Source organism: Oncorhynchus gorbuscha, linkage group LG13 (assembly GCF_021184085.1).
Source record: "Oncorhynchus gorbuscha isolate QuinsamMale2020 ecotype Even-year linkage group LG13, OgorEven_v1.0, whole genome shotgun sequence".
Classification (NCBI taxonomy): domain Eukaryota; kingdom Metazoa; phylum Chordata; class Actinopteri; order Salmoniformes; family Salmonidae; genus Oncorhynchus; species Oncorhynchus gorbuscha.
This window is the reverse complement of record NC_060185.1, coordinates 54,737,393-54,755,795: the sequence shown is the minus strand read 5'-3', so window position 1 is coordinate 54,755,795 and position 18,403 is coordinate 54,737,393. Positions and strand designations below refer to the sequence as shown.

General features: G+C 41.9%; 1 protein-coding gene across 1 annotated transcript; it reads left to right on the top strand.

The window, feature by feature from the left end:
* The first annotated feature begins 1,250 nt into the window (after positions 1-1,250).
* On the top strand, positions 1,251-10,133 carry LOC123994065 (somatostatin-2-like). The gene is made up of 2 exons (XM_046296552.1): positions 1,251-1,520; positions 9,773-10,133. Exons 1-2 carry the CDS (start codon positions 1,374-1,376, stop codon positions 9,959-9,961), a joined length of 336 nt encoding a protein of 111 aa, XP_046152508.1. The 5' UTR covers positions 1,251-1,373; the 3' UTR covers positions 9,962-10,133.
* The last annotated feature ends 8,270 nt before the right edge of the window (positions 10,134-18,403 follow it).

Below are 18,403 nucleotides of genomic sequence, written 5' to 3'. Positions count from 1 at the left end.
CAGTCTGTGGCCGCTTCTCCTGTTATTCCCCTCTACAGACTAGAGGATTTCTGTTATTCCCTGTTTGGACATTTCCTGTTAAGGATTCAGGATTTGTCGTTTTCTGTTTGGACTTGAATAAACTCTGTTTCTGTTAAGTCGCTTTTGGGTCCTCTTTCACCTGCATGACAGTAGGTAGGCGTGACAATATTTAATTGTAATAAATGAGTGTTCATTTTTTGCTGCTATTTTAAATTGTAGACTTCCAAACATTTTTTATGAAGACGTGTCCTATTGTGTTTTTATCCTGATCAAAATTGCTTTCATGTCGTCCACCAGCCATTGAGCCTGGGGATGATGGTTAAACTTGCATTGACAACGTCTGGCAAAGCTTATTGTAGTTTAAGTCTGCAATCCATGGCCACAGGGGAGCAGTGAAGAGCTACAGTAAAATGTAGCACAGTAGCAATAGCTAGAGTATGATGCAGACTTCTGTGCAAGTAAGAAGACATTTCAGCATAAACAGAAATAACCTACTAATTAGATTGTGTGAAATCTATAATTTGATTTTATTCCAAGACATTCCATGTAATGCTGTCTGAGGGATATCAGACAGATAGCACTCAGTCTATTATTCCTTTCAGAATAGGCCTTTTCAAATCACACTTCAACAAATACATATCCACAATACAGTATGCAAGTGAACAGTATAGTTTATACAATTTTAACCTCGTAACTCATGGAAACTGTGTTAACCATGGCAAACAAAATGATATTTTTCACATTTTATATAAACAAAGGCTAACCTGTTGATCCCACTGTAGCAATCAATGGCAAGGAATCTTTTGTTCGGCAGTATTCCGTGATGTCATCACTTAAGTTTAATATTTTACATTTAAGCGATGACTCTCGCTTCCTGTTTTTAAAGGCTTTTATGAAGCAGACATGTTCTGTTTGTATTTGATTTAGATCAGCGCTGTCTGCTAAATCCATATTGGCTAATTGTTTTATTGTCGTGCCTCCATCTAAAATCAATAAGTCTCAGAGGAGCTGCATTGTGACTAAATGGCTGAACAAAGAGATTAAGAAAAAGCGTACAGTGTTTCTAAGTGGTTTATGACACTGTATTCCATCATCGCCAGGCAGCCGGTGGGGAAAGAGGTTGGTGGTCCACACCCCCCACATCCCTGACAGGCCACCTGTCACTCAACCCAGGAAGCAGAGTGACGAGCTGAGAGAGGGCGAGCTCTTTATAAGAGCCCCACAGAACCCTCATCAACAGAACCAGGCCTGCTCCATATCAACTGATCTAGATCCAGCACACCCCGGTCCAGCTTAGTTCAGCTAGTTTCACCGTGTCTCGTCCCTGCAAACCCAACCCAGCTCTGTTGGACATGAAGGTCTCCCAAATCCACTGTGCCCTGGCCCTGCTGAGTCTGGCCCTGGCCATTTGCAGCCAAGGAGCCGCCTCGCAGCCCGACCTGGACCTCCGTAGCCGCCGACTCCTTCAGAGGGCCCGTGCTGCTAGCATTGCCACACAGGTAAGCAGCATTTGACACTGGCACACACCACAGGCAGCTGGTGACACCTTAATTGGGTAGAACAGGCTCATAGCAATGTCTGCAATGGCATTACTCCATTCCAGCCATTATTATGAGCTGTCCTCCCCTCAGCTGCCTCCTATGGCATACACATACCAAACAAAAGGGTGGTTCAGAAGAAGGAAGAGGTCCATATAGGAAAGAATAGGGCAGTTAAATTATTGCTCTCATATTATTACACTATTCAATTACAATTCTACGAGTACCTCTATGCTGCACACAGGTGAGAAGCCAATGACATGGTCACACAGATAGCATGCACTGTTCGTGTCATGACACGAGAACATGAATACAGTAGAGTACATCTCTCACAACGATTCCGGAACACCACTATTGACACTATGAGAATATAATGTGTCGTTAGTAAAACAGGTACAGCATAGTCCACACTGTGACTCACATACAGCACAGTGCCCTTCGCTTCAGTGAAACAGACTTACACACCAAACCACAATGGAATTCAGTTAAACAGTCTGTGGTCAGGTTATCACATACTCACACACATACAATACACATACTAGGGCATAGACTCACTACAGCTGACAGGTCTCGTGTACCTATTTAATTAGGCAACATTAGTAACAGCAGTGACCACTGCAGGTAAATTCTAATCTGGACTTCGAAGCCAGTTCCACTGTTGATTTTCATTATTCCCCTCTAATCAAAGCGTGATTTAGACCTGGGACACCAGGTGGATGCAATTCATTATCAGGTTGAAGACCAGCAGTAACTCAGATTTGATTACTCCTGGACTAAAATGAATATTTTCAGTTGTCAAGCCAAAACATGCAACTGGGCCTGATAGTTGTATACAGTATCAGAGCTGTTTTAGTCATATACTGTTATTCTATACAGTAATCCCATCCCATAAGTGTTTTCTCTATTTTTTTAGTTGAATATACGATTTGGAACATTTTGGTTACGGTCATCGTTGGTGGACATAGTCAACACAGACAGTCACTTTCGAGTAAGGACCTACTTTGCATAAACTAGTTGAATCAACGTTGTTTCAACGTAATTTGTCAACGTCTTGTGATGTGGACTCTGTATGGAAAATACATTGGATTGGAGAAAAGTCAACATAAACTGTTGTTTTGAGGGTGACATTTCAACCACAGGATTATGTCATCATGGTAACCAAATTTCAACATAGACAATCCTTGAATAAAATATGTTGAATTTGGACCTTTAAAACAATGTAATATCTTCAATGTTATATCCACTATCAGGGAAAAAAACAATAGGCTGGGCAACACATCCTTACTGGAGAATTGATTTATCTACAGCTACATTTTGGTCTCCCATTCAAGGGTTTTAACCAAGCCCAGTCCTGCATAGCCATGATATTTGTCACATTATTACCAATATGCTATCATGAGAGGGATTCTTGAGAGATCTTAAATGTAAATGTAGATCTCCAAAGAAAAATGAAATAGATTCACTGTTGCTACCAAAGTCATCCCAAAGATAGTTTTAACAGAGCAAATTAAATGTGACCGTACTTTATCACTCATATATCATCAAGGACGCTATTTAGGCCTATATTTGCAAAGGCATCAACAGCTATTGTTAAATTCAACCTAGAATTCAACTTAATATAGACAATATATGGGCCTACGGTTTTAAGCTCTGGTTGATTTCAAATGTAATAATATTTAGTGACAATGAGTTGTGTTTTGTTGTCAGTGCAACCAAATATCAACATTAGAGGGAGATGAATCTTCTGCTTGGATAGTTCCATATGTGCCATGCATATCAACATTAAAGAATAGGAGTAAATCAAATCAAACTTGATTTAAAGTGCATTATAGTTTGATTTGATTTAGTCATATTCTTTAACTTTTTGGTCGAGATGGAGACGTGAATCTAACGTATCAATTATTAATTGGTAGAAAGCTAGAAAGAAAGCAGTGGCATAGATGGAACTATCAAAGCAGAATATAAACTCCTTCAAATGTTGATATTTGGTTGGGTTGACAACCAAACATTTGAAAAAATATATATATATATATATATTTAACTAGGCAAGTTGGTTTAAGAACAAATTTCCCAATTTACAATGATGGCCTACCAGGGAACAGTGGGTTAACTGCCTTGTTCAGGGGCAGAACGACAGATTTCTTCCTTGTCAGATCAGGGTTTCGATCCAGCAATCTTTCGGTTACTGGCCCACACTCTAACCACTAGGCTACCTGTTGCCCCATAACATAACTCAATATCACTTTTGAAATACAGTAAATAGCCTCTTAACTTGTTGACAATTTAACAAATTATATGTTGGATTCACGTCTCCAATTTAAAGAATGTGATTAAGCCAGTGGCTCAGATCTCCTTTAAATTGTATTTTGTTGCATTGTCAACAGAACACAATTCAGTATTACTTTTGTAATGCAGTGGATAGCCTAAAGCTAAGGTTATTTTACAAACGAATGTGATATTTAACCTTAAAATGAGCAACACATCCATGGCCACATTTGGAGGTTACTGCAGCTATAAATGTCTATGTAATCATATAAAGCATGCATGTTCAAGATAGCATGCATATGTCTTCGCAGTTCTGTGGAGATTTGGCTGTAAGAAGTGCTGTAATAATCTGCGCAGAATCTCAAATGGCATTTATCACTTACTTGCACCATGTAATTTTAATGTAATCTCAACTGCAATCCAGGAAATTTGGTTCTGCTATTAGATGAAGCAGTGATAACACATTCATCTGATATATGAATGAACAACATTTCTGACATTCTATTACCATTTTAACTATGCTGTGCTTTTAAATGGTTGAAAACACGGGGATTTAGGTGACAACTAAACCAAAAACCAGACATTGTTTTTCCATTGGAATTTGGTTGTGCTTTTAGATGGTTGAAAATTGTAAATTCAACAAATGTTTATTATTTTTGAGTGGGTGATTATAGCTTTTAATGTAATCCTTTACATTTAAGGGATTACAAAAAAACGGTAACAAAAATACCGGTAACTGTAATCCGTTAAATTACCAGCAGAAATATTGTAATCAGATTACAGATACTTTTGAAAAACTAGATGATTACTTCGAGGATTACTTTTAAATTCAGAAAGGATGTTTGCTAAAAACAATTGGGACACTTCTCTGTTTTCTTAATGACCTTTAAATCAGCATTGGAAAAAGGTGCAAGTTTAAGTTTGTTCCACAATTCAGAGACCATTATGATGACACACCAAATGCGTTTGATGGATCGCAGGAAAAGAGCAGGCATAGGCTTTTGTAGGCTATAGTCCAAGCTAAGTCAGCCAAAGATTATCCAACTTGAATAAACGCTTGTTTTATATATATATATATATATATACATTGATTCTTGAAGAATATAACTTATAAATGCCTCATGAGCTTAATTCAACCCAAAATATAAGTTTGTTTTTCTCCAATGTTTTTAAACATTGTAAATGTAAACAAACACTGTATAGCCTCATAACATGGTTAAAACAATAATTTTGATATCATGGATGGTCAGTCCTTGCATCCATAGCTCTGTCTTTTAATCTGAAAGTGGTTACATTTCAACAGGCCCATCCCTCAGCTTTTTACCAAAACAGACATTTTGACCATTTTTCTATTGTTACATCTGTGGATTTGCCCTTTAAACAGCTGCATGTTATCAATATATACAAGTGTCACCAGCAAAAAGGTTAACAGTAGGCCTATAGCAAATGCAACATATGGCATTCATTTTTCACATGTAAATAGCACTTTTCAGTAGTGCTCAAAGCATGCCATTCCATGAGCGCAACTCAAACCAATGAGCCCAATCAGTCCTCCATGACAACAAAATCATAAACTAGAGTAGGACTGGATAATAATAAATCGTTAGTTTTGGGATTATGCTCAGGTAAAACAAGGCAAAGTAACCTACTTGATTGTAATATCATTGGTCCCCGTCTCAACCAAACATTCTCCAATTATCCAAGTTGAAATGAAGTGGTTTGTCCAGTGGGGAGTTTGTGTATCTTATTTCATTCTGTGTCATATACACATCTTTCTGCCATAGATTCAGATGTGCATGGAGGAATCTGACTGTGAAATTTCAGTTGTTACATGTAATAAGGGTGTGAACTCCAATAGACACCGATATTTCTCAAGAAGGAGATTTCCATCATTCCCTCCTATGACCGACAATCACGTCGGTCTGAGTGACACTTTCTCATACAAATGACTCACTAGTTAGTCATGCACAGCTCACTCTGACAGTGCATATCGCAGCACCTCATCTGTAAAGTTTCTAATTTTACAAACCAAATGTTTTGTACCAAACATGAAAGAATATTTGCATGCTGCTGTGTGTTTTTGTACAACTCTCAATTATATGTTGATAGAAAACAAATATTCTCCTCCTATCTGATTTGGAGAGCATTTATGACCTCAGAGAGTCATGACACCCGTTTAATGTCCCATCCGAAAAACGGCATCCTACACAGGCCAGTGTCACTGCCCTGAGGCATTGGGATATTTTTTAGACCAGAGGAAAGAGTGCCTCCTACTGGCCCTCCAACACCACTTCCAGCAGCATCTGGTCTCCCATCCAGGGACTGACCAGGACCAATCCTGCTTAGCTTATTCTCACTAATCATGGGACTGTATGACAACGGTCCAGTCGTCGAGAAACGTGTGCCAGGCTCCAGGTTTAACCCGCTACATGTGGTCTGAGTTTCATAATGGTTCAAATAGGCTACATCCCAAATTGTTGAACAGCGTTAGCCTAATATGATCCACTAATGCTAGCGACCCTCAGGAACAACTTACACGGATGTAACATAGGGAAGAAAGGTAAACGGAATGGAATGATGCAAAAATATAAACTACGAATAAAAATAAACTAACAATAAAGTGACAGTCTTAAATGATGGTGGCTCCTGATAGTGGCTAATATATTATATGATACAAATTGTAAAAAAATTTAATAAAAACCCGGGCATGGGCTATAATTAAAACACTCTGAAGCACATACATAAACTCGGGAGATTCAGCCCTGCAGAAGCCTCTGGTGTCCTAATTTCATCCATGCAAATTACGAGGGCACACAATTCAAATTCGGAATAACGGCATAGCTATTTATAGCCTATTTCACTGTTTTAAAGGGGCCTGTCATGCCAAATAATGTCCCCCAGTCAGTGTCCCACTCTACGTCACAATGGGATTCGATCAACTATTAGCATCCGTTGCTATATCAACGGTGTGATGACCCAATGATTAGAATTTTGGAGATCATTACAGCCTAAATTATGTTATTTTCATCATTACTGTGCAAACAAGGCTGATTTCAGCAACAAATTTTGCTGTTTAAACAAGTTGTTAAGCTAATCAAATGAAAACATTAATTCTAACTACTTTTGGGTACCTTGTTAACACTACAACATGAAGTCCATGTCTTAAACATTGCTACGTTTCAGAAATGCCAAAGAAAATGTGTAATCTACTTGACACATTAAAGTTACTTACCTTACAGATCAGGAAGTCAGCTAATTTCATATCAATTCATATGCAAATCTGTTTGATTCATACACTGGCTTGTCTGACTGTCATGTTTTATTTTAACCTGCCCTTCCCTTATCTACACTGAAATAATATAATTTCAGTAGTCCTCTATTATGATTTATAAAATATATATCTCGCATAGCTCGTATATGTATCTGTTGTAGGTCATAGGATGCAACAATGAATAATGTGGAACAAATAAATACCATCAAAGGATACCTTACAAGTTACAATAATTAACACATTGTGAAACAGTCGTGAAAACCATTCTGGCAATATTTAAGATTTTAATACATAAACTTGGATCTTTTTTGGTAAAGTTGTGTCATTCATTTATTTTCACAGATTTTTTTGTGCACTCACATGGCAATCATAGACTAAAATACTGAATTCAAGTGTGTGGAATTCTGCCTGTCAACAGGCAGACAGTCTCAGAAGGGAACTTGAAATGTCCAGGCACTGCTGCTCTCTGCTGCTCTCATTCTATCCGAGTGTATGCAGTGCTAGTGTTTTTAGTTCATCTGTGCATCTCACATATTATGTGTCCATTATGATAGAGCAAGATAACTTTTTTTTAGCAGATTTCATTTTTAAAATTACCTTTATTTAATGAGGTAGGCCAGTTGCGAACAAGTTCTCATTTACAATTGCCACCTGGCCAAGATAAACGTCTGGGTGTTGGGCAGATACCCAGACATTAACGGAAAAGGGTAGGAGACAGAGACGTAAAGAAGCAAACACACAGGCTACACTTTAGTGTGAGACAATTTGATGGATTAGCGCAGTGTTATAAAATAAATGAACAACAGGCAATTTTACCAGGTCAAAAACCTCCACATCCTTCTCAGTCCGTGCCTGAAGGTAGTACTCGAAGGCGTTCTGATCTGGTTTGACAACTTCCACCACATCAGGTGGGGTTTCAGTGATCTGAAAGTACATTATACAAAAATAGCAATGGACAAACAACAACACTAAGTCAATCAAAAATTTGAAAGACTATACAGTATTTGCAATAATTGTATATACAATGTCTTCGATAGACAGACCCCCCTGTTTCTGTCTATCGAAGACACCTCGTTTACACCTGTCCATTTGATTGATCAGGTTTAACTTATAGCTAGACACCTCAATATGACAGACATATAACTGGAGGCTGCTGAGGGGAGGATGGCTCATAATATGGGCTGGAATGGAGTCAATTGAATGGTGTCAACCACATGTTTGATAACATTTCATCTACTCCATTCCAGACATTATCATGAGCCTTCCACCCCTCAGCAGCATCCACTGACCTAAATGTATAGCTAGCAACTAGCTAACGTTAGATGGAAAATGGTTGTACATAGCTAAATTTGTACAGTTATCTAATTGAAGTTAACTGCTTAACGTTAACCTGAATTGTGAATTTCTCTGAATGTTGCGCCTCTTGTCGAGATCAGTGGTGTCTTCATAGTACTTCACCTGGTTGGAAAGATAAAATAAAATGTCCTCGAGGGATGCCATTGAAGTGCAAGCTACATACAAACAGAAAGCTGCTATAACAGTTACAGTAGCTAGCTAATGTTAGCTAAATAAAACTGTCTGGCTAGCTGACTAGGCAGGGTGGGGTGTATAAATACAGTAAGTTAGCTAGCAACGACAATCTATAAAAACAGCTTATATAAGTACATATTGTTAAATAGGAATAAATTAAGACAAATTAATGGTAAAGAAAGGGTTCTCAGGTAGTCAGCAGGTTGTCACCATCAAAAACACCGTCCTTGGAGAGCAATTCTGAGGTAATAATTTTGCGTGGACTGAGAGAGCATTTATGTGGTGAAATAGAACTAGAACTGCCTGCAACCTCCTATGAGGTAAAATAGAGCCAAACAACCAGCATAGCAACGGATGCTTTGGTTCATTAAGTGATCCGGTCAGAATGTTGCAAATTCTAGCAACAGCACTAGCAACAGAAGCTAGAACTCATCGAATTCCATTGTGACGTAGGAGGGGGACACTATTTGGCATGACAGGCCACAATACATGTCATGTTGATATGATTTACATTTTTCTTCCATATGGCTGGTTTCACATTCGTCCCCTGGGATCATAAGGAACAATCATCTAAAACAATTGCTATGTGTATTTACAATCCCTTCGCCAGACCGATTATTAATTTACCTTGCTCTTATCAATACCTCTTATCTATATATAAATTATAGTGCATGGAGAATACTGTTATTTCTATCGGAAAGTAAGAAGATGCTTTTTCCACTTGGAACCGGCAGGTTCGCTCTATCTTATCTGTAGACACACCTCCGCCACACTTTCATTTCTTAGCTCTCCACTCCGAATGAATAGTAGGTGACTAGCATGCTATTCTCATGCTTAAATTTAAGGTCAGAATACTCCTAGAGAGAAAAGTGCATAAAAAATGTAATTAAGTTCCATATACGCGTGCTTAACTCAGGTTGGAATCGGGAACATAATGAGACATGGAAATTAACACTGCCTTAATGTGGTGGTGATCACGTTTGTGTGTGTCTGTGTGTGTATGTGCATGCACACGCAGTCGCTTGTGTGTGAGTGTATGATGTGTAGGTTTCTGTTTGCTTTTGTTGATATGGGCTTCTGCTGGTGTGTGTATGTGTGTGTTTATATTCTCCCAAAATATGTGTGTCTGTTTTTTTCCTGCATGTAGGAGTGGAGTAAGCGAGTGATGGAGGACATTCTATCCGAACTGTCCTTGCCTGAGGTGGAGGCCCAGAAAAGTGAGGGGTCCACGGCTGAGGCCAAAGAGGACCTGGAGCGCTCAGTGGACAACCTTCCCCCCCGTGAGCGCAAAGCTGGCTGCAAGAACTTCTACTGGAAGGGCTTCACTTCTTGCTAAGGGAAGAAAAGCCTGAACACCTTATGACACGATGCTGCCAATCACATCCCACCGCCAACCTTCATCTGACTAATGTAGCCAATCAGCAGTTAGCTGTGCCTGATGACAATTATGATTATGATGTACCTGTCTAATTTATGAAATAAAGAGAAATAAAGAGAAAATAATTTTATTTCAGTGTGTCAGTTATTTGATACAAAAATGTTTGTATAACCAAAGCAAAGACTCGATTGATTTATATTAATTTATGCATAGATTACCCTTTATTAATTTATGCATAGATTACATCTTGTACTGGCTGATGTAACACTCAAATACAATCACCCTCAAACACTCACACTGACACTAGTGGCCAATCCTCAAAAAGGGCTTCAGTTTCAGGGCTCCATGTTTTTTCACATCTTTAATGTCTCCCATTTATGAAATGGATAGTTGTGAAAAACAATTTTACTGCAAAAGTAGTAAAATGTATAGATATTGTGTCACACCCCGTAAACACAAAACATGCAGAATAATGCCTAACCGAAGGGGGTTGGTCTACAAATTTGCTCTCATTCAGTGCTGTATGGTCATGCCTGACGAAAATACATACAGTTACATGTTTTTGATGTTGTGGCTGTTGTACTTGACTCTAAAGAAAACACCCACTAAACCAGGGGTGTCAAACTAATTTCATGCCTAGTGTCTGCTGGATATTGGTTCCTCTTTTCAGTTAAGAACTAGACAACCAGGTGAGGGGAGGTCATTACTAATCAGTGATCTTAATTCCTCAATCAAGTACACATTAGGATATCTTAATGCATCTTGGAAATATATACCTGGAAGACAGATATGCAAAAGGTATCAACTATGAATATTTATGATGAATGTAAGCTTTACTTTTTAGTACCTGATTAATAGACTCTTTCCAAGTAAAATTCGCTCTCATTCAGTGCTGTATGGTCCTGCTGACAAAAATGCATTCAGTTAATAAAAAGTTATATTTTCTAAAATGTTGTGGCTATTGTAATCTAATCAGCTGTAAGGAAAACATGTGGCTTGAGACGGTGAAACTGCCATTTTATATGTTCCACCTCCTGCCGTTACGTTTAAGGGGCTCCCCTAGATTTCACTCCAAATCCATTGTGGCGTCCAAAATCTATTACGGCTGCCATAATACCATTACATTGTTGTTTAATCACCTGTATATGTTTAAAATGAGAGACATCTTTAATATGTGTGTACTGTACTTATGTCTTGTACTCAAAACTATTTTTGTGGAACTCAACTATGTTGAGAATCCAATAGGCCTGCATAATTACACTCAAACACCATTGTCTGGATATAGAAAAGGTAGCAGAAGTATTCCAAGTCATGAGCTTCTGAGGATCAATGAGGAACTCAGAGGCTTCAACAAAAGGAAAGAGAACCCTGGACACCCTCGCCTTTGCTGTACAGTGTGCCCCCACTGTGGTACAACTTGTGCCTCCAGGATTAGGCTCTTAAGTCCCTTCATTATTTAGAAGTAAGCTTTGATTCATTGCTAGTCAAATATGGCTGCCTGAATCCAACATGACCTTCCACTGGCTCACTGCATTTGTGATCATGTCCACCATCCCTGCTGACTGCACTGGAGTTGCTGTATATCAGTGGCGGTCTGTATTTTTGTATTGTTTATTACATTGTTTACACATCAAGAGACTTACATTACACATAAAACAAAATATAAAACAGTACATCGTATAACACAGCTACACCAGTACATATCCACAGCACAAAATGCACGATACCACCATACAACAATACCACAATGTATGTGTGTGTTTAGAATGCTTGTGCGTATGCGTGTCTGTCACTTCACAGTCCACACTTTTCCATAAGGTGTACTTTTAACGTTTTAAAAAATCTAATTCTACTACTTGCATCAGTTACCCGATGTGGAATAGAGTTCCATGTAGTATTTGTATTTATTAGGGATCCCATATTAGCTGTTGCCAAGGAAGCAGCTACTCTACCTGGAGTCCAAACACACCAAACACTAAGGCACTTAAGAACAAATTCTTATTATCAATGACAGCCTCTGTGCCTTGACAGAAAGCCTAACTAAATGTTTTAGACTGACATTTTACAATCATAATGGGATTTAATGTTCCATAAGGTGTATTTTTCTGTTTTTTAAATCTGATTCTACTGTTTGCATCAGTTACTTGATGTGGAATAGAGTTCCATGTAGTCATGGCTCTATGTAGTACTGTGCGCCTCCCATAGTCTGTTCTGGACTTGGGGATTGTGAAGAGACCTCTGGTGACATGTCTTGTGGGGTATGCATGGGTGTATGAGCTGTGTGTTAGTAGTTTAAACAGACAGGTCGGTACGCTTCTTACAAAAACAAGGGCCAGCTGTGCTTCCCTGTTCTGAGCCAATTGTAAACTAGGGCCTGAATGACCTACGTTGTTGATAGTGTTGTTAGGATGGCAGAGCAGCACTTTATTATGGACAGACTATTCCCCATCTTAGCTATTATTGTATCAACATGTTTTGTCCATGACATCCACGGTTACTCCAAGCAGTTTAGTGACCTCAACTTGCTCAATTTCCACAGTATTCACTCTGAAACAAACTGCAGCGCTTTGTTCAGTGTTGCAGTCATTTCAGTTGCTGATGTATATAGTGTTAAGTTATCCACATACATAGACACACTTTACTCAAAGCCTGTGGCATGACGTTAGTAAAGATTGAAAAAAGTAAGGGGCCTAGACAGCTGCCCTGGGAAATTCCTGATTCTACCTGGATTATGTTGGAGAGGCATCCATTGAAGAACAAACTCTGTGTTCTGTTAACCAGGTAACTATTTATCCACAATATAGCAGGGGGTGTAAAGCCACAGCACATACGTCGTACCAGCAGCAGACTATGATCGATAATGTCAAAAGCCTCACTTAAGTCTCACAAAACAGCCTACACAATTAGTTCTTTTTTTCAATTTCTCTCAGACAACCATCAGTCGCTTGTGAATGTTCTTCCATATAATCATGCTGAAAGTCTGTTGTGAATTTGTTTGCTTTAAAATAGCATTGTATCTGGTCAAACCATTAAAAAAAAGTTTACTTAGGAGTGGTAACAGGCTGATTGGTCAGCTAGTTGAGCCAGTAAAGGGAGCTTTACTATTCTTATGTAGCAGAATTACTTTTGCTTCCCTCCAGGCCTGAAGACACACACTTTCTAGTATGCTTAGATTGATTATATGGTAAATAGGAGTGGCAATATCGTCAGCTATTATCCTCAGTAATTTTTCTTTCTGGTTGTCATACCCAGGTCGTTTATCATTGTTGATAGACAACATACATTTTTTTCACCTCTTCCACACTCACTTTATGAAATTCAAAATGTGTCTTTCATAATTTGATCGTATACACTTTAATGTGTGGTGTCAGCATTTGTTGCTAACATGTCATTACTATGTTTGTTTCAGAGCTGGTCATCGGTGCACCTCAGCCACGCTCAAGGTCCTAAACGATATCATAACCGCCATCGATAAGAAACAATACTATGCAGCCGTATTCATCGACCTGACTAAGGCTTCGACTCTGTCAATCACCACATCCTTATCGGCAGACTCAACAGCCTTGGTTTCTCAAATGATTGCCTCGCCTGGTTCACCAACTACTTCTCCGATAGAGTTCAGTGTGTAAAATCGGAGGACCTGTTGTCCGGGCCTCTGGCAGTTTCTACCACAGGGTTTAATTCTTGGGCCAACTCTCTTCTCTGTATACATCAATGATGTCGCTCTTGCTGCTGGTGAGTCTCTGATCCACCTCTACGCAGACGACACCGGTCTGTATACTTCTGGCCCTTCTTTGGACACTGTGTTAACTACCCTCCAGACGAGCTTCAATGCCATACAACTCTCCTTCTGTGGCCTCCAACTGCTCTTAAATACAAGTAAAACTAAATGCATGCTCTTCAACTGATCGCTGCCCGCACCTGCCCGCCTGTCCAGCATCACTACTTTGGATTGTTCTGACTTAGAATATGTGGACTACAAATACCTACGTGTCTGGTTAGACTGTAAACTCTCCTTCCAGACTCACATCAAACATCTCCAATCCAAAGTTAAATCTAGAATTGGCTTCCTATTTCGCAACAAAGCATACTTCACTCATGCTGCCAAACATACCCTCGTAAAAGGTCATCTACAAGACCCTGCTAGGTAAAGCCCCGCCTTATCTCAGCTCGCTGGTCACCATAGCAGCACCCACCCGTAGCACTCGCTCCAGCAGGTATATTACATTTACATTTACATTTAAGTCATTTAGCAGACGCTCTTATCCAGAGCGACTTACAAATTGGTGCATTCACCTTATGACATCCAGTGGAACAGTCACTTTACAATAGTGCATCTAAAACTTAAAGGGGGGGGGGGGGGTGAGAGGGATTACTTATCCTATCCTAGGTATTCCTTAAAGAGGTGGGGTTTCAGGTGTCTCCGGAAGGTGGTGATTGACTCCGCTGTCCTGGCGTCGTGAGGGAGTTTGTTCCACCATTGGGGGGGCCAGGGCAGCGAACAGTTTTGACTGGGCTGAGCGGGAGCTGTACTTCCTCAGTGGTAGGGAGGCGAGCAGGCCAGAGGTGGATGAACGCAGTGCCCTTGTTTGGGTGTAGGGCCTGATCAGAGCCTGGAGGTACTGAGGTGCCGTTCCCCTCACAGCTCCGTAGGCAAGCACCATGGTCTTGTAGCGGATGCGAGCTTCAACTGGAAGCCAGTGGAGAGAACGGAGGAGCGGGATGACGTGAGAGAACTTGGGAAGGTTGAACACCAGATGGGCTGCGGCGTTCTGGATGAGTTGAAGGGGTTTAATGGCACATGCAGGGAGCCCAGCCAACAGCGAGTTGCAGTAATCCAGACGGGAGATAACAAGTGCCTGGATTAGGACCTGCGCCGCTTCCTGTGTGAGGCAGGGTCGTACTCTGCGGATGTTGTAGAGCATGAACCTACAGGAACGGGCCACCGCCTTGATGTTGGTTGAGAACGACAGGGTGTTGTCCAGGATCACGCCAAGGTTCTTGGCGCTCTGGGAGGAGGACACAATGGAGTTGTCAACCGTGATGGCGAGATCATGGAACGGGCAGTCCTTCCCCGGGAGGAAGAGCAGCTCCGTCTTGCCGAGATTCAGCTTGAGGTGGTGATCAGTCATCCACACTGATATGTCTGCCAGACATGCAGAGATGCGATTCGCCACCTGGTCATCAGAAGGGGGAAAGGAGAAGATTAATTGTGTGTCGTCTGCATAGCAATGATAAGAGAGACCATGTGAGGTTATGACAGAGCCAAGTGACTTGGTGTATAGCGAGAATAGGAGAGGGCCAAGAACAGAGCCCTGGGGGACACCAGTGGTGAGAGCGCGTGGTGAGGAGACAGATTCTCGCCACGCCACCTGGTAGGAGCGACCTGTCAGGTAGGACGCAATCCAAGCGTGGGCCGCGCCGGAGATGCCCAACTCGGAGAGGGTGGAGAGGAGGATCTGATGGTTCACAGTATCGAAGGCAGCCGATAGATCTAGAAGGATGAGAGCAGAGGAGAGAGAGTTAGCTTTAGCAGTGCGGAGCGCCTCCGTGATACAGAGGAAAGCAGTCTCAGTTGAATGACTAGTCTTGAAACCTGACTGATTTGGATCAAGAAGGTCATTCAGAGAGAGATAGCGGGAGAGCTGGCCAAGGACGGCACGTTCAAGAGTTTTGGAGAGAAAAGAAAGAAGGGATACTGGTCTGTAATTGTTGACATCGGAGGGATCGAGTGTAGGTTTTTTCAGAAGGGGTGCAACTCTCGCTCTCTTGAAGACGGAAGGGACGTAGCCAGCGGTCAGGGATGAGTTGATGAGCGAGGTGAGGTAAGGGAGAAGGTCTCCGGAAATGGTCTGGAGAAGAGAGGAGGGGATAGGGTCAAGCGGGCAGGTTGTTGGGCGGCCGGCCGTCACAAGACGCGAGATTTCATCTGGAGAGAGAGGGGAGAAAGAGGTCAGAGCACAGGGTAGGGCAGTGTGAGCAGAACCAGCGGTGTCGTTTGACTTAGCAAACGAGGATCGGATGTCGTCGACCTTCTTTTCAAAATGGTTGACGAAGTCATCTGCAGAGAGGGAGGAGGGGGAGGGGAGGAGGATTCAGGAGGGAGGAGAAGGTGGCAAAGAGCTTCCTAGGGTTAGAGACAGATGCTTGGAATTTAGCGTGGTAGAAAGTGGCTTTAGCAGCAGAGACAGAGGAGGAAAATGTAGAGAGGAGGGAGTGAAAGGATGCCAGGTCCGCAGGGAGGCGAGTTTTCCTCCATTTCCGCTCGGCTGCCCGGAGCCCTGTTCTGTGAGCTCGCAATGAGTCATCGAGCCACGGAGCGGGAGGGGAGGACCAAGCCGGCCTGGAGGATAGGGGACATAGAGAGTCTAGGGATGCAGAGAGGGAGGAGAGGAGGGTTGAGGAGGCAGAATCAGGAGATAGGTGGGAGAAGGTTTGAGCGGAGGGAAGAGATGATAGGATGGAAGAGGAGAGAGTAGCGGGGGAGAGAGAGCGAAGGTTGGGACGGCGCGATACCATCCGAGTAGGGGCAGTGTGGGAGGTGTTGGATGAGAGCGAGAGGGAAAAGGATACAAGGTAGTGGTCGGAGACTTGGAGGGGAGTTGCAATGAGGTTAGTGGAAGAACAGCATCTAGTAAAGATGAGGTCGAGCGTATTGCCTGCCTTATGAGTAGGGGGGGAAGGTGAGAGGGTGAGGTCAAAAGAGGAGAGGAGTGGAAAGAAGGAGGCAGAGAGGAAAGAGTCAAAGGTAGACGTGGGGAGGTTAAAGTCGCCCAGAACTGTGAGAGGTGAGCCGTCCTCGGGAAAGGAGCTTATCAAGGCATCAAGCTCATTGATGAACTCTCCGAGGGAACCTGGAGGGCGATAAATGATAAGGATGTTAAGCTTGAAAGGGCTAGTAACTGTGACAGCATGGAATTCAAAGGAGCCGATAGACAGATGGGTAAGGGGAGAAAGAGAGAATGACCACTTGGGAGAGATGAGGATCCCGGTGCCACCACCCCGCTGACCAGACGCTCTCGGGGTGTGCGAGAACACGTGGGCGGACGAAGAGAGAGCAGTAGGAGTAGCAGTGTTGTCTGTGGTGATCCATGTTTCCGTTAGTGCCAAGAAGTCGAGGGACTGGAGGGAGGCATAGGCTGAGATGAACTCTGCCTTGTTGACCGCAGATTGGCAGTTCCAGAGGCTACCGGAGACCTGGAACTCCACGTGGGTCGTGCGTGCTGGGACCACCAGAGTAGGGTGGCCGCGGCCACGCGGTGTAGAGCGTTTGTATGGTCTGTGCAGAGAGGAGAGAACAGGGATAAACAGACACATAGTTGACAGGCTACAGAAGAGGCTACGCTAATGCAAAGGAGATTGGAATGACAAGTGGACTACACGTCTCGAATGTTCAGAAAGTTAAGCTACGTAGCAAGAATCTTATTGACTAAAATGATTAAAATGATACAGAACTGCTGAAGTAGGCCAGCTGGCAGTGGGTGCGTTGTTGACACTACACTAATCAAGTCGTTCCGTTGAGTGTAATAGTTTCTGCAGTGTTGCTATTCGGGGGCTAGCTGGCTAGCTAGCAGTGTTGTTTACGTTACGTTGCGTTAAAAGAACGACAATAGCTGGCTAGCGAACCTAGAAAATCGCTCTAGACTACACAATTATCTTTGATACAAAGACGGCTATGTAGCTAGCTATGTAGCTAGCTACGATCAAACAAATCAAACCGTTGTACTGTAATGAAATGAAGTGAAAATGTGATACTACCTGTGAATGCGACCGGGTTGTTGAGTCTATTCAGAAGACGTTGGCTAGCCGTTGGCTAGCTAGCAGAGTCTCCTACGTTAAGGACGACAAATAGCTGGCTAGCTAACCTCGGTAAATTAAGATAATCACTCTAAGACTACACACTCTAAACCTAAACAACACAATTATCTTGGATACGATGATACGAAGACAGCAAAGACAGCTATGTAGCTAGCTAACACTACACTAATCAAGTCGTTCAGTTGAGTGTAATAGTTTCTCCAGTGCAGCTAATCAGTGGACGTTAGCTAGCTGGCTAGTGAAGACTACGTTAGGACGGCGAAATACGATAATTACGCAATTATCTTTGATACAAAGACGGCTATGTAGCTAGCTGAGAAGAAATTGCTAAGATTAGACAAATCAAACCGTTGTGCTATAATGAAATATAATGAAAAAGTTATACTACCCGCGGGAGCGAAGTGCAGATGCGACCACTCGCTCCAACCGGAACCGGAACTTATATCTCAACTGGTCACCCCCAAAGCCAATTCCCCCTTTGGCCGCCTCTCCTTCCAGTTCTCTGCTGCCAATGACTGGAACGAACTACAAAAATCACTGAAACTGGAGACACTTATCTCCCTCACTAGCTTTAAGCATCAG

What these genes read in the sequence shown, in the direction of transcription:
- LOC123994065 (XM_046296552.1), top strand. Translation starts at nt 1,374, where the DNA reads ATGAAGGTCTCCCAAATCCACTGTGCCCTGGCCCTGCTGAGTCTGGCC. An exon ending in CTGCTAGCATTGCCACACAG is followed by an intron (nt 1,521 to 9,772) that starts GTAAGCAGCATT and finishes TCCTGCATGTAG; the next exon opens with GAGTGGAGTAAGCGAGTGAT.